The 13054-nt window shown below is 38.9% G+C and overlaps 1 protein-coding gene across 1 annotated transcript; it reads left to right on the top strand.

The window, feature by feature from the left end:
• The first annotated feature begins 1873 nt into the window (after positions 1-1873).
• On the top strand, positions 1874-12801 carry LOC139717469 (protein YIPF1-like). The gene is made up of 8 exons (XM_071628976.1): positions 1874-2069; positions 5925-5961; positions 6408-6529; positions 7518-7686; positions 8827-8943; positions 9786-9940; positions 10690-10872; positions 12661-12801. Exons 1-8 carry the CDS (start codon positions 2031-2033, stop codon positions 12799-12801), a joined length of 963 nt encoding a protein of 320 aa, XP_071485077.1. The 5' UTR covers positions 1874-2030.
• The last annotated feature ends 253 nt before the right edge of the window (positions 12802-13054 follow it).

The following is a 13054-nucleotide window of genomic DNA, read 5'->3' on the forward strand; positions in this document are numbered from 1 at the left end:
CATCTTCCGTTAATGAGAACCGCACATGCCCAAAATACATTTCTTTATACCGGACCCAGACTTTGGAATAAATTAGATAATAGTTTAAAAGATTCCCCCAAATTTGTCACATTTAAATATAAACTCAGAAAACATTTACTTTCTACTTATAATCTTAGATAATTTAAATTGTTATAATTTATGCTTGAGCTTTCACCTGTCCTGATATCGCAGCACTTGGCGTGTTCTGTGTGCAGACCTCTCTTCTTTCTTCTCTCCTTTTCCTTTCCTGTCTATTGTTCTTCGTAGACTTGTATTGTTACCGTCTTCTCTCCTCTCGGTACTGTCTCGCGTCCAACAGTGTATATGCGTGTGGGTAATTGAATGTGTGTACGAATGTATTGTCCTTGTCATATTTTCCCGGTACACGTGGTTCAATGAACAGTGTCCGGGCACTATAGCATTGGTATTCTATATTTTTTTTCCCGACCTGTGTATCTCAAAATAACTACATGTATATTGTTATAGAATAGTATATCATTCACTCATTATTTATCTAGCGATCCACGTCCGACAAGCTTTGCTTTTTAGTGGATCACTATTTTCCATGATCGAATTTATTTTCCGCTCGCCCGCGTAGTATTTGTACAGTTTTCCTCTTTATTATTGTACATATATGTTGTTCTATAATTTGTCTCGTATATTACATGAATCTTTTGCAAGCGTTTGAACAATATCATTTAATGACATGTATACATTGTACTATGTTTTTGATTTTCGTTGATTGGAAATAAACTATGATTGAATTGAATTGAATTGATGAGTTATGCATACTCATACAAAATCAGACAATACATTAATAAGCAAAAGGGAGGGGGAGAGAAATATGATACTAACTAGGTACGGGTTGCAACTATCGGGCGTTAATAGGCCCTATAGATATCTGACTCACAGCAGTAACTTTACTGATACACAATAAATATTCAGTTTTTTTTTCCTGTTCCATTTGGTGGCCGGTGAAAGATGATCTACTAGTACATACCGGTACTTAAAGAACAAGTTCACCTTCATTTACATGTGGATTGAGTGAAGGCAACAATGTTAGTAGAACACATCAGTGAAAGTTTGGGGAAAATCCGACAATCCGTTCAAGTTATGAAGTTTTAAAATATCTGTGCAATCACTGCTGGGGGAGAAGACTACTACAGTGTAATGATGTCACATGCGTACAACGATATAAGGAAAATAAAAAGAGAATTTCACTAAACTTGACTTTTTGAAAAAAAGTGCACATTTCCTCGACTTGTTACTGACTTATATTAGGGGTAATAATTACTATTCCCCCTGACTTCTGAAAGAGAGAAGTCGAGTGCTCTTTTATTATGTGAGAAAAGTGAGAATATTTTGAATTTTCTTTATACTTTCTTTATGTAGTTGTACTCATATGACATCACAAGCTATAGTAGTCTTCTCATCCAGCCATGACTGAGCAGAAACTTCAAAAATTCATAACTTTTGAACGGATTGTCCGATTTTCCTCAAACTTTCATTGATGTGTATCCACTAATATTGCTGCATTATGAAGGTGAACATGTCCTTTAACAGTTAGTATAATATTCGTCGGGGTCTGCAGCTGCAGATGTCCATGGTAAACGTAGAGGGCCTCTAAACAGCATACTAGTAACAAACAACAAAAACAACAACGTCACGATCTCATCATCATCGATGATGTTCTGTAGAGAGTCTACGTGTCTGGTGATTCGTCGGGGTCTGCAGCTGCAGAGATGTCCATGGTAAACGTAGAGGGCCTCTAAACAGCATACTAGTAAAAAACAACAAAAACAACAACGTCACGATCTCATCATCATTGATGATGTTCTAGAGTCTACGTGTCTGGTGATCCTGCGCTGAATTGAGGCAACAGCGTTTACTTTTTTCCTGTGTCTGTGCTGGGTCTTACGTGCCCAGGAAATTCATCTTTCTTGTACCTTTCGTATTTTCGATATATTTGTAATCGAATTGTTCCGGCGTAAAGTGAATTGTGTTCCAGAATGGCAGAAACTACCGGACTGATCGTGGACGTCGATAAGGTAACAGTCCCACGTATTGACATTTTAATTAGTTGAAAAGTAAGTGGTTTATTGGCATACCCAGGTAAATAATATACGACCATTGCATTGCATTTGTGCACAAGTTCCAAGTTGTTGGCCAGGGCCGTAATTTACTAACTTGAATTACCCGAGCTGAAATACTTATAATCCAAGTCAAAGATATATTTAGACTTGCGAGCGAGTGTGGGCGTGAGGGCCATTCTTCAACATATCCAATCCTGTGGCTGAAACTGAACCTGGGCCCTGTTTCATAAAGTTGTTCGTAAAGTTATGAACGACTTACGAGCGACTGGTGATCAGTTCTTGTGGTGAATTATTGAAATTCTAGTAAGTATAACACATCGCAACTGATCACCAGTTGCTCGTAAGTTGTTCGTAACTTTACGAACAGCTAAGTTATGAAACACGGCCCATATCCGCCATGAAGGCAGTTCTACCATAACGTCGAAACGAGTAATGTTAATGTTAATGCATTAAGTAAATTTTAGGTAATTGAGGGTAAAATTTACCGCCTATCGGCACCCCAAGGATTTGCAACTCATTTATTCCATTTTAATAAGTATAAAACGAATTTGCCAAGATTTTGCCTCGAATATGCCGTAAATACTGCGGTTTTGAATCGAATTCTGCGACCGTTTTGTTGATTCTGAATTATCCGCTGTAAAATAACGCCATTTGGGTGACAACTCATTCATTAGTATGTTTGCTGACGACACTAAGATAGCACATCCTGTATGTAGGAACAGAAGAGGATATCGAGAGCATGCAAAAAGACATTGACAATCTCACTTCGGGAAACCCACTCACAAGGGGGGCCCCTCCTTATAAGTAACCCGTCCCCCTTATAAGTAACCCCATCCCCCTTATAAGTAACCCCCGGGGCACCCCTTATAAGGAGTCTCCACGCTTTTTTGCAATGCAACGCGAAAATGAAAGGACTGCGGCAATTCGCTTGATTATGTCCATAAAGCTTCACAAGTTTCCTAGTTACTCACGAAATTTGAGCAAAATCAGTTTGAGGCATCATATCTAAAATCATGGATTTAAATGCGATGTCAAACGACCCATGCGAATGCTGAAATGCGAGCGATTACTGGCGTGAGTGTCGCCAGGCGCGGCGGCGCGGCAATGCTTGAGTGCAGACGTGGCGACTGAGTACCGCACTCAGTAATCAAGCGAATTGCCGCAGTCCTTTCATTTTCGCGTTGCATTGCAAAAAAGCGTGGAGACTCCTTATAAGGGGTGCCCCGGGGGTTACTTATAAGGGGGACGGGGTTACTTATAAGGGGGACGGGTTACTTATAAGGAGGGGCCCCCCTTGTGAGTGGGTTTCCCGAACTGATCTCCACTCGTGGGCTGGAAGGTGGCAAATGAGGTATAATGCTGACAAGTGTGGAGTGATGCATGTGGGATACCACAACCCACATCACACCTACCATATTTATGGGGAATGCCACCTTAAGAGTAACACCAGAGGAAAAAGACCTTGGAGTACTGATACACCAATCCCTCAAAGTCTCAACCCAGTGTGCAGCATCTGCAAAAAAAAGCAAACAGAGTCCTGGGAATGATCAAAAGAAGCTTTCACTACAGAAGTCGAGAAGTTATCCTAAAACTCTACAAATCACTTGTCAGACCACACTTGGATTACAGTATGCAGGCCTAGTGTCCATATCTAGAGAAAGACAAGAAAATACTGGAGAAAGTGCAGGCTAGGGCCACTAAACTCATCCCCAACCTAAAAGATCTACCTTATGAAATTAGACTCAGAAGACTCAACCTTACCACTCTGGAAGTCAGAAGGAAGAGGGGCAACCTCATTCAAGCGTACCGCATCATAACACAGTTAGACAACATCAACCCAAATTCCATCTTCCAGAAAACAACATATCAAGGTACTCGAGGACATTCCCAGAAACTTGCAAAGACATGCCCTAGACTGGACGTAAGAAAACACTTCTACAGCCAACGAGTGGTAGACAGCTGGAATGAACTCCCAGAAGATGTCATCCAGTCACAGACACTCCGCCCTCACCTTCAAAATGAAATTGTCTAAATTTGGTTATTAATGAGCTAAAAAGCTCCCTAAACCCTGCCACACTTGCAATCTATCTACGTGAAGATGGAGGTGTGGCACTTCAAGGTAAATTCAAGGTAAATTCATTTTAGTGCGTGCGATGCATTTCTTTGTGTGGCTTCTTTAAGGGTACCTCAAGATCGGCACCCGGCACCCCTCCCTCCCATAGGTAATAATACATGTGAATTCCACAATCATGTGTTGTTACACAGAGCAGAGGTGTAATTGAACCGAGTTTTAAGTTTGGCAAGTTTGTTTATGAGTTTGCTTTTCGTCTCTTTGTTTTTTATTATTTTCATAGCTATTAAATCACTGTTACAGCCATACAGTTACACTGTTACACATACAGTTACACAGTTACACATACACTGTTACAGCCATAAATGCACTTGAACTAGTCCAGAAAGCAGCGGCCCGTTTCGTGCATGGGGACTATATAAAAAGAAAAACATCTTCCTCAGCCCTAGTTTCTGCCCTAGGCTGGCACACCCTTCATAACCGTCGACTTCTAGCACAGTGTGTCCTATTCCATAAAATTCATTATCAACTGGTTTGCATCCCACACCCACAAGTCATCACACCTGCAACTAATATTGGAAGACATGACCACCAACTCAAGTACACAGTACCCACAGCAACCATCGACCCCTACACGTTTTCACTATTTCCAAGAGCAACAAGACTGTGGAACAGTTTGCCAGGCGCAGCTGTTCAACTCACCAACCCAACAGAATTCAGAGAGGCTGCACTCCAACATATCATCATAATGCAACCTTCTTCTGGTTCCAGTGTCCTGTAAGGAGCCAACCTTATTTTACTTGCACCGGTTCAACCACTTTTATTGTAAATATGTGGGTTATGATTATGGCACCTCTGCACCCTTGTTGACACACAGCAGGGATTGTTCATCCCGGTATAGCTTCAACGGAGCTGCAGTTTTGGGATTATTTCAACAAGTAACAAGTAACAAGTAATCCCACGAGTACCTTTTTGTTATATACACAAACAGCCATGATACGCAGGGTGCTGATGTCAAGGTACCCTGCCGATATGTGGTACCCTTACCATACTATATTTATGGGGCAGGGGAGGAGGGGCAATTCATGGGATCACATCTGATGATGAGGTCCACTCTAGCAGCACAAAGACTTTTCAAAGAATTCACTGCTGCTCTCTTCTTCTTTCAATAAAGTACAGGCCACCTTGTGGTGTATCAGCGTACTGGTATTGAAAGAGCAAGAGATTGACCTCTTAGTCTTACTACTACATGTTCATTCGTTACCTTCCCTAAAATGGGCAGTAATTTTGCTTAAACTACCTTGCTTGAACTTGATGGAATACAGTGTCAACATTTTGAAAATGTTGAAATGGCTAAGACGAAGCTGGCATGCTATTGGCAAAGCTTTTTTTCATGAAACAATTAGCTATTTCTATTTACATGGAATTATGAGATGACACCAAATTAATGACAGTCATTCAAAATTACATTATATGCGATGATTATACTGGAAATCACCCAAATGAAAATCATCACAATGAATGTATTTAGGATCAATACTGTTTATTGTTACTTAACAAATTAGCGCCATTTGTAATTTGACTGATAATCGTCCTGGCCCTTTTGTGTAATTTGGTTTGGTTTGGTTCATTTCTGTATTTCTTTTCACCAACATTTTTTTTTCAATTGTCCATAATAACATTGACAAAGCACTGATGCCATCCTGTTCTGGTTCTGTGCATACCTTTTTTTCCAACAGGATGATGACCATTCTGATGTGGAACTCAACTTTCAAGGCAAGTAGAAAAATATTTTAGATGAGTTGTTTTTTTGTGACACCTGTCACATTTTACTCAATCTGCAATTTTGGTCTTGGCATTAGAATTTCCCTATCTTCAGGCATTCAGTGCAATTTGTATATCAGATGAAAGTATGTCTTCCAGTCTTGTATATTACATCACAATATAGCTATTTGTAAGCTATCAACCAAAATGCAGATCACCGGGTTTGCATGTTATGCCTTTATTTACAGACTCGTTGACAGATAATGATTAATTATGATTGATTAAGAAACTTGATCATTCATAGCTGACCAAATGTATTATATAGCTAGGTCAATTCAAGTGTTTATGTACATGCCTTGTGTATGTACTTTGGAGGCTTGGTGTATGAGCTGAACATACAGTGTATTTGAACTCAGGTACCAATGTGCTATGTTATTCATCTTCATGGTTTATTTTAGACTTTGGTGATACTGCGCTCCTACAAGATCTAAAGGACACACCCACACAACCAGCTCAGGTCAGCACATTCCATGACAACCAAAATGATGATGACATGCTCGACGATGATGGAGATACAGAGGTGAGAGAAATTGCTCCATAGAAAGACCACTTATTGAAGGAGAATTTAAAAGGCATGTGAGGGCAGTGGCATATATCTTACCTCCACAACTTGTGTTGGGGTTGTCCCACCAGACTCATGCAAGGATCCTCTGTTGGGAGATGTTGCCTTCTTACCCTCTCGTTTCATCTTTCTTGCTAAGATCTTTCTTGTTCCTCAGTTGAAGCATTATCGGCTAACTTTGCTTGTATTTGGAACAGTATTTACAGGATATGTGATTTTTTTTTTTGTATCTCCAACCAAAAAAAAAAAAAAATTGCAAAGAGACAATGTTTATATTAATGCCTGTATATGAAGGTCTTATGAACAAAATGCATTTCTAGCTGTGCAAGCAAAGCTTGTTAGTATTGTCAATCAAATAAACACTGAACAAATTTGTTTATATTGTTACTGCTAGGTTTTGGTGAACATTTCTTTTTTTTTCTCTCTCTATCTGTGTAGCTATCACACATCAATCAATACCTGTGTTTTTCCTACACTGCTCCACTCTGAACAAAGGGAGTTATTCACTATACATCACAGTATCAAGGAAAAGAATGGACTAGATATGAGAGCCCTTGAAATTCATGACAATACATTACAAATTTTAAGCTATCAAGAGTTATTGGTAATGATTTATCAAGTGCTATTAGTGATAATTATGTAACCCAGTTGGATGCATATCCTCAGTTATAGTTTTCTTTAGATTTGTTATATCTAGAGTGTTCTGTACTCTGGTATTTGTTATTATCACAAAATAATTAATAAAAAAAAAGGAAAAACTTGAAAAATCCTCAATAAATGTGAAGCTCTTTCTTTCCAAATATGTCATTGTGAAAGAAACAAAAAGTTTGGCACTTTGAAAAAGAAAAGAAACATATTTGTGTGATTGACTGGACCATCACAAAATAGTGTATCACAAGTAATATGTGTATCTCTATTGATTGATATGTCCTTTGCACCCTTTCAGCTTCTGTCTGGTCAGAAGAAGAAACCATCATTCTGGACCTTTGAGTACTACCAGCAGTTTTTTGATGTGGACACCCAGCAGGTTGGGAGGAGACTGCTTGGTTCCTTCATTCCAAATCCCACCAAAAGCTTCCTGGACTCTCACATAAGACCTTCTCCAGATCTCTATGGTAACTATATAACGTCCTGTACATTTTATCTGAAGATGGTGCTTTATTTATATGTCAGGAGTACTTAACCTGGACCAAAATACCATCTGTAGGTGTATCGGGTTACAATGAAATTGTTTGCAGATTGCAACATCACTGAACAAAGTTTTTTCACAGTGGCTATTTTTTCCTTTTTTTTTATCACATGCTCTCCAGAGTAGTATTTCAAGACCGATGCATATCATCTGTTCCAGTCATGTCCAACATTGTTTGGTTCAAAGTGAAGACCATCTTCTCTGGTTGTATTAACCTTTTTTTTTAGATATAATGAATTAGAGACATCCCCTATGGATATCTCCCTCCTTATGAAAATCATTTGTGTACTCAAGTGTTCCATGAATTTTAAGGACACAATGTGACCTGTACAATGTTGTATGTAATTGCATCACGACTCTTTGTTGATGTTGCTACAGTTTGGATATCCTTTGTGCTTTATATCAGATCTTTTGAAGGAAGCATCCCCATTTGAATGCCATTGATGGGATCCTGCAAAAGGTCCCCAAGATAATGACCTGTACCATAAATTTACCACAACTTGAACTGGTGGTAAAGCTGACATTTACTTGAAAAAAAAAGAAAGAAAGAATGGGCTCCTCTGATGTGACAAGAAGATGGAGCAAGCAGCTCCAGAAGTCAAAATAAATGTAGGGGAATTTTATTCATGTTCTCAAAAAAAAAACTGATGAAGTCTGATCTAAAATATGAACTGGAGATGTGGCACGCTTGTGAAGAAACAAGGCCATCGCTATCGCCAAACCTGCATCGTATCAGATATCAGATGCTCAAACTGTACGTAGATAAATTTGTGATGCATAGTTTTCAAATATTGTTTTTCGAGTGATCCACCTCTTACAAGCCCCCTTTTTTTTCAGTCAATCACTCTTTTCCATCACTATAATTACTTTTGTCATCATTGCAAAGTATGCATTGTTTCTCATTACTTGTTACATTCATTGGGATATATACACCATCATACTGTATGACTTGTAGTTCTTACAAATTGTTTAATATACAATATGATTTAGCAAGTTGAATTGAATCACTGCTCTGAAGTGATGCAGAATTTTTGAGACACTATGTTTCATCTCGTTCTATCTGCAGGTCCCTTGTGGGTGTGTATCACTCTCATCTTCACTATTGCCATCAGTGGAGACATGGCCGACTACATCGCTAATCGCTACTCAACACAGTACTCCTGGCATGCACATTTCTCCAATGGTAATGCTTGTATCTCCCAATTCAATCATCTTTTTTTTTTTTGGGGGGGGGGGAGGGGCAAATTCTTTTGCATGTTCCTTGAAAAGCAGCAACAACAACAGCAGCAGCTCAGTATCACTAAATAAGGTATCAGGAAGTGTGAACTGTGCTTTAATTTGATGTCCAATAGTCAGTCATGATCAGTAACTTGTTGATACTATCAAGCAGTCGTTGTACATAACAAACAAACTTTAGAACCGCTCTTGCATTACACTAATATTATTATCATTCATCTTATTATTCATTTGGCATTTCCAAAGAACAATGTAATAATCACAATAAGCACTCTATATTGTAGTCTGTTTGCAGTTCTGTACATGAAAGGAAAAGGGATACTTTTAAGCAACAAGAAGTCATCGCTTCTGACATTTTTTTTTTTCCGGCGCAACTGTCATGTACTGATCGACTTGGTTTACTGTGGAGGATAGCAGTTGGCTCGTCCTGCTTCATGAAAATGATGTAACTTGCTTGTAAATGTTAGCCACAACTTAAGATGTGAGCTTGGGAAGATATTGGTGATTACTTCTATTAGCGCAATATGGTTGAATTAGAAGATGAGTAAGGGGTTATTTCATAATTAATGCTGCCTCCTGAGCTTTGACATTATTTTTTTCTTTGTTATCGTTGTTCTTTGAAGTCACCATAGCTACAGTGATAGTCACAATTGCCTTCTGAAGATTGTTCTTATAATGTTTCTGTTTCTTATTTTGTTCTTTGAAGTCACCATAGCTACAGTGATAGTCACAATTGCCTTCTGAAGATTGTTCTTATAATGTTTCTGTTTCTTATTTTGTTCTTTGAAGTCACCATAGCTGCAGTTGTCATCTTTGCATATGCGTGGATCATCCCCACTTGTCTGTATGCATTCCTCCATCACCGTGGCAACCAGGCTGGCTACACCTTCCTGGAGCTTGTCTGCCTCTATGGCTACTCTCTCACCATTTACATTCCAATTTCGGTGAGTTTCTGAAGTCATCTTGTGGGCGCTCTAGAACTAACTGTGACTCCAGTGATATGGTTGAGCCATGTAATGAATTCCTGCGTAGCAACCGACCTTAAACAAAAAGTGTTTTAGTGTGAAGAATTTATATTCATGACTTGTCTTTATTTAGAAAAGTGGTCAGTGAAAATTTCCAATTAAAAAAACAAAGAAAAAACAAGAATTGAAAAACAAAGAAATACATAAGATATTTTGAAAACAATAAAATACATAAGAATTGAAATGACTTCTGGAAGTTTTTGTGATGTAAAATTGTTGAATATATGCCAAAACAGATTTTGAGACCAAAAAGTAGACTCTCAATGCTTTTAATTAGGCTAAAATATGATCTTGAGCTTAATTTGCATAATTGATTAATTAAAATCAAAAATTGGTTGTTTCAACAATTCTTATGAAACAATCTTGTAGATTCTGACGTGAGTGTCATTTCATCGCGATCGCACCACTGATGGCCGAGATCTCGGGGGGCGGATTCCGGTTTAGCATGGCCAAAAAAGCCCGGCCTGATTAGGGTTAGATAAATGAACTGTGTAAGCAACTGTATTGTGTGTGGTACATCATCTGCTGTGTGTTCTAGGTTGTGTGTCAGTGCATGTATTCTATTATATTTTTTATGAAGAAGCCACATTACCTTTTTTTTTGATGCAGTAATACTGACTGTGCACAGGAGCCACATTACTGTCAATGTTTGTGACTCCTTTTCACAGATGCTGTGGATGATAGACTATGAATGGCTGCGTTGGGTTCTGGTCCTACTTGGACTGGTCCTGTCCAGTGCCGTCCTCCTCCTGGCCCTCTGGCCCTCAGTCAAGGGCGACGACAAGAAGTTTGCCGCCATCGCCCTCTTTCTGGTCTTCGCCTTCCACGCTGGCCTCGCTATAGGATTCAAGGTCCGTAGCACTCTTAAACAATATACAAATAGTGAATGGTCATGAGTGCAATGGTACAAGATTTTGCACGTGGTGAAAGAGAGAGGCGCTCTATCAAAGAAGCGAAACCGAGTTGAATAGTGCGCCTCATCTTTCACCGAGAACGAAATCCTGTTCCATTGCATGAGTAAAGATCAAACAATATTTGTTTTATACAGCACCTCAAACGTCAACATATTTGGTCCACACAGATTCTTTAATTTAGCACAGAAATGGCAACCATTTTCTGTGAAAGACGAATGAGTAGCCGCACAGTCGCAGTTACCGTGTACGTACGTATCTGAAACAAAGCTGTTTACAAAAATGAGTGACAAAAGTATGCGCTTGTATTTAAAGCGCGCTTGTAATTGCTTGTATATTGTGACATCGGAGCCATGCGATGGAAAAAAACTTCGAGTCAATCTTGAGTTTAACACGGGAGTTAATGGAAATTGGTGACGTCAGCCATGCACAATCTATTTTGGCTCAAACAAAATTGCACGGCTGACAGCCACAGCATGCAATGGAACTTTTCACTAAATGTCACGTGATTGGCATTCAACCAATCGGATAGCTACATTCTAAATAGGTGATGTATAATTGCTCCTGTCCTATTTGAAAGATCATGCTTCTGCTCTCACATACTATCTTTGAGCCATAATAACTGAGCTATGTTGTGGACCTTCAGTCCCCTTCTCCCAGTCCTGTATTTAGGAATTGAGACTACATTTCCAATGTTGCTTTTTGTCTCAGTATCGCAGACATATGCATCATACAGCTCAAATTGTTTGCAGAAAAGAGCAAAATTGTTTCAAATCATAAAATAAAAAAAAGAGATTACTGTAAAACATTTGTTTAGGTTCACGTGATAGAAACCAAGTCAATCAATAATACTTCTGTGGTCGCAAGATGTCTAATGTCACATTTTCATAACCCCAAATTTTAAATGCTTCTTGTACCTCGGCAAGCCTCTAGTATCGAATCAGATGTACTATTTGGCTATGATTGCTGTTTACCTAAATTCTTAACAATCTTTCTGTAGTTAATATTTTACATTTGCTGTTTGTGCATGAAGAAAATTATAAGGACACTTCTTTTTATCTTTTACAGTGAGTTTTCTTTTTATACTTGATGTGTTCTATTAAAAATTGTCAAATCTGGGGTTGATATGAAGAATTTTGTAATAGTAAAATATGTAACCATGTGCCAAGTCACTGGAGGATTGTGACCGATTTCCCATTGATAACAAGTACTCAGTTTACTGATACCAACTAATATTTTCATAGGGCAAATAATGTTCTGGTTTGAGTTGATGCCTGCATTAATTTTTTGATATTTTTTTATGTTGTTGCTGTGGATGTTTATAGATCAAGTGTGATATAGTCATGTTTAAAGGGTATGGCTAGTAACTGATCAGTGGGAATCAGTGGGAATGCTTGGGGATGATTGTTCCAATCCTTGTGGGATTTATTTAAGAGTACATTTTATATCTATTGTTGTGTGAAAATCATATGCTTCAGAAAGGTCTCATATTCAAGTAATGTGCAGTTCAATGTACCGTCACTGTACAGGCATGCTAACCTGGAAGCATTAAACTGCACATTGCTTGAATATGAGACCATTCTGGAGTAAATCATTTTCACACAACAATAGATATATAACATTCTCTTAAATGAATGCCACAAGGATTGAACAATCATACCCCAGCATTCCCACTGATCAGTTACTAGCCATCCCCTTTAGTTGCTTGATTTTTCATTGCTTCATCAGATGTACTTTTTCCACACTGCTCACCATGGTCCTGACCCCACCACAACTGTGGCACCTGTGGTCCACCATACGACAAAACAAGCCAACGTCCCTCCCAAGCCTGTAGTAACAGCTGCCCACCCACCATCGTCACAACCATAGCAGAATATCAACACTTAGCTGCTGTCAGCCTTAATCAAGCGGAGGTTGAGAAGAATGCATAAATATGATAGCATATGTTGTACAAGAGGGCATCTTCTAGGTTGTGTGTGTGTGTGCTTGCATATGTGTGTGGTGTGTGTGTGGCTTAAATCCAGGCTCTGTAAGCCCTTTATAGTCCCAAATGGCAGTAGGTGTATTTCAAAATCACAAGCTGGACATCCTTTATGAGGCCATGTGTAAACAACGCACACTG

Source organism: Diadema antillarum, unplaced genomic scaffold, assembly GCF_040938485.1.
Source record: "Diadema antillarum isolate AM-2024a unplaced genomic scaffold, OU_Dant_1.0 scf00000075, whole genome shotgun sequence".
In the NCBI taxonomy this organism is placed as follows: domain Eukaryota; kingdom Metazoa; phylum Echinodermata; class Echinoidea; order Diadematoida; family Diadematidae; genus Diadema; species Diadema antillarum.